This window comes from Punctularia strigosozonata, assembly GCF_000264995.1.
Source record: "Punctularia strigosozonata HHB-11173 SS5 unplaced genomic scaffold PUNSTscaffold_43, whole genome shotgun sequence".
Taxonomy (NCBI): Eukaryota; Fungi; Basidiomycota; class Agaricomycetes; order Corticiales; family Punctulariaceae; genus Punctularia; species Punctularia strigosozonata.
The window spans coordinates 781-4,764 of NW_006767475.1; the positions used below are offsets into that span (position 1 = coordinate 781).

The 3,984-nt window shown below is 60.4% G+C and overlaps 1 protein-coding gene across 1 annotated transcript; it reads right to left on the reverse strand.

Annotated features, from left to right (window-relative positions):
* Positions 1 to 286: 286 nt before the first annotated feature.
* PUNSTDRAFT_24805 (uncharacterized protein) lies at positions 287 to 682 on the reverse strand (the record flags this gene model as incomplete). Its single annotated transcript, XM_007389312.1, has 1 exon — positions 287 to 682. A coding segment is annotated over one exon (396 nt), but the record flags the coding sequence as incomplete, so codon positions are not given.
* Positions 683 to 3,984: the final 3,302 nt, after the last annotated feature.

Genomic DNA, 3,984 nt, shown 5'->3' on the forward strand with positions numbered 1-3,984 from the left:
CCTGTGAGCTCCGGAATGCGAAGAGAGGCGAATGAGGGGGTAAGTTGTTCTTCTGAAAGTGGTAAGCCAGGGCGTATATGGGGTCCGTTGAGCCGCGCTGCCGGTGTAAGAATACTGTTTCCCCTTTCGCGTAGCGGGTTTTCGATGAGGGGAGTGAGACAGAATATGACGCCGAAGCCCTGGAGGGTTTGTGGAAGTCTGTACGCTTCGGGAGATGGTCTTGGAACGCTGTTTGGGAGTTCGGAAGAAGCTCACCGGCGCGAAACTGTCCCCAAAACATGCAGCAAGCGGCTGCGAAGACCGCGGTGTCGAGAGGCGATTCGAATCTCAGCTTCCTGTGCAGTTGACGCAGCATCTCGCGAGTGACCGGTCCTCTCTGGGGTTTGCGAGATTCGCGAGGCCTCAGATTCTCGACGCCCTTCAGGACCTGTTGCAGCCTTCCGCCTCCTAGCCAAGGGGCGTCGTGCGCGGTATGCCACGCCTTAAGACCCGCTATCCAGCTCCTCGCCGTCCCCCCGGCCAGCCTTCCCAACGCTCTCGCGGCAAACGCGCATAGCACCACTTCCGGCGCGGGGAACCGCTCTTCGCTGGGGATGCGCTCCTGTCTGCAGAAGCGAAGGTACCGGTCCACGGCGCCGCTGTAGCCTTTGAGGGTGTTCGGCGCCCAACTCGCTTTGATGGCCTTATTCAGCCGGTCTATTGACCTCGCCGACAGCGGGAGCTGGTGCGAGGTCCGCGACACTTCGAAGGGTCTCCCGCTCACGTTTCCTCGCCGGCGCGGCCTAGTGGGACGGTCGCCCCTGGAGGAGCCCACTCGCGGCGAGTTTCGTGACCTCCCCGCGGTTTTCGGCACCTGATGCTGCTGTCGATGTGGTCGTATGAAAGCCGACGGCGACGAGTAAGCTGGTCTGCTGTTCTGCATTTGGGGCAGCTCAGAGGCGCCTCGACGACTTGTGTGAGCCGGCAGATGTGAGCCCGCCTGAGAAGGCGCACGTGATACGAAGCGTTGCGCTGCGGTGCAGGTCCCCCCGCGTAGTGGGGTGAATACAAGAGAGGGCTACTCTACTGGCTGGAGAACCTCCGTACGAGCCTCTGGCGGACCCAATTCCACAACTTTTCCAGCCGGTGTGTCTTCTTGCGGGGGAGCTCTGGAGGAGCCGTGTCCCGACTGAACCTGCTGCAGACGCAGTCGCCCATTACCGGTTGTGGGTGTGTCCCTTCTGACCAATGATGGCACCCTCGGGTGTCTCCTCTCCTGGTATGTCCTTCTATGATGGTGTGGGTCCGATTCCACGATGTATGGGCTGATCGTGGTAGTGTCACCCCAGAAGAAAGAGGGAGTGAGTTGGGCCGCCCACCTAGGTATTGCGCCGCTTGACTCCCATCCTCGTAGGAGATCGACCGCTCGAACTCGACCTTCACCACCTTCTCTATGTCTGAGAGGGAATCCCGTGGTGCGCACATCTCAGCGATGAAACGCTTGTCTTGACTGACATTAGTGCTGCCGTGTCTCTTGTGATACGCAGTACACACCGGATTTTGACATAGTGATATGGGCAGAGAGGAGAAGGAAATCGAGGATGTTACGCTATCATCCGCTCTTTTATATGGGTACCCGCTAGCCGACGTCCAGCGTCGCTGCGTGTTGGAAGTAAATGAGAGTAACGTAACGAAATATGCTAAGTGGAAGAATGGAAGGTTTCTAGCCTTAGCCGTTATCACGGAGCGGGTCGCGCGTGGGACCAAATCTGTCTCCTGTATTTCTCATCCGGTTACAAGGTATCAGGTCTGGTAATTAGAGGGGAAATACAGTACGGGATCTTAAACGAAGTGCGGGCCCGAGGGATGTCCTGGAGGGGGATACCCCGCGAGGGAGGGTCCGCCTTGTTCTCGGCAGATGGAACATATTCCGGGGAGATCCATATCGCATGGGCCCGCATCAACGTCACGATGCGCTGGAGGACCCGGTTGTGCTCGAGGTTCCGGGCGCGACCCGCCTCGAGCGCCCCGATGACCCCCTGGTTGTCTGAGCGGACCCGAAGATGTAAGCCCTGGAGCCCTTTTAGTACCGCCCACCTCAAACCAAACTCGATCGCGATCATCTCCGCCCATCCGATACTGCGCGCTTCCGAACGCCAGCCTTCGGAGAGTTTCCACGCGTCCCATTCGCCGTCAAGAACTACCCCGACCCCCCACGACGTTGATGCGTCGACCCAGAAATCGCGGTCGGTCATGTCCGGAGGGCGTGTCAGCGGGCTGCCGAACGGGCCCGACGAGAGGGTGTCCCGCCAGTATGCGATGTCCTCGAAGACCGAGGCGTTGGGCGTGCGTTTTGCGAAAGGCGAGTTCGCCGATGGGAAGGAGGCGACGAACTTCGAGAGCGCCACTAAGTGTGAGCGCCCGTCGGGGATGGCGAGGCTGCAGTGCACTAGCGTGCCCATGATCTGTTCCGCTTCTCGTCGCGTAAACGTGGAGCCCGGCACCCATGTCGTGATCTTCGCGATGTAGCGGGTTCGCTTCTCGAGCGGGATCGAGACCCACTTCGCGTCGAGGTCCCATTCGAATCCGAGGTAGCGAAAGATAGCTGCAAAGTCTCGCGTCTTGGACCGTTTCCACGGCCAACCGAGACGGTCCGCGAGCGCATAGAGGTCCTCCAAGCCGTATGAGTAAGTGGTGGCGCCCGCTCGCGTTGGGCCGGCTGGAAGACGAAGGAACGCGAAGTCGTCGACCCACTTCTTCACGGCCGCGACTCCGTACGCTGAGTAGACCGCCGCCATGCAGTCCGCGACTCTGCCCCAGACGCCCGGGGAACTCGCCGGTCCGAATGGCGCGCACGAGTCTATCCAAAAGGCTCCCTCCCAGTGGACCACAAAGTGGGGCTGCTGCTCCGGGCGGATGGGTATACACCTGAAGGCGGAGTCGACGTCTAGAGTCGCGATTTGGGCGCCCGGTGGTGCGTCCATGACGAGCAAAGCCATCTCGGAGAATGTGCCCCACTCACACGGGAACGCGTCCGAGTCGATGCCGGCGTTGACGGAAGGGATAAGCGGGTCGTCGCGCGGGAACGAGAAGTCCTGGATCATCCGCATTTCGTCTGTGCCGGCCTTCGGAACGGCGCCGAGCGGGGATGTTCGGAACGGACCAATGAGGGCTTCGAGCCTCGACTTGTCGAACGGACCCGTGTACCGTTTGGCGGATCGCTCCTTCGCGATGTACGCGTCGATTGCTTTAGAATTAGTGAGGGCTGACTTGTGATTAGGGGGAGTGTACGTAGTATGTACAGAGGAGGGGACGCCCATATCGAAGCCCTCTCGGATGCCTAACGGGATATCTGCAAATCTATAGGACAGGTTGAGTTCAGAGAGGCATGCCTCCCACTCACTTGCTCGGAGCGGGGTTACCACGGGAAGCCTCCACGATGGCGCAGAAGTGCGCGGAGTGACTGGCGTCTCCGCAGAGGGAGCAGAGATGTTCTCCCTGCGCGCAGGTGCCGGAGGCTGAGCAGCCTCTCTGCATATTGAAGTGGAAGCATAGCCGTCGTCCCGATGAGTCGCGATATCCTCCGTCGGCCGATTTCGTGATGTACACGGGATTGCCGTTGACGAGGGACTTGGCGTAACACGCCTTCGTGCGGTGGTTGTCGCGGCCACATAGGAAACAGATGCGAAAGGAGTGTGTGGATTGCGAACTAGGATATGGGGCCGCGCGTCTGGACGCGGAAGAGGAACGCGGCGCTTTGGCGCCACCCGAAGAGCTGGCCGCCTCACGTCGTCTATGCGCGAGGTCCAGCTGTGCGTGCTGAGGAGTAAACTGCGCAACCTTCTGGCCGAGGTGCGCGATGTATAGGTCGTCCCAAATGGCTCTATGGAACTCCCGAGGGTCGATTGGGGTGCGGAGGCGGCGGCGACGGATCTCGATGTCATAGCTTAGCCAGACCGGCCAGCGGCTGTCGCTGCTCGCACCCGGGCGGCACCTGATGAAGGT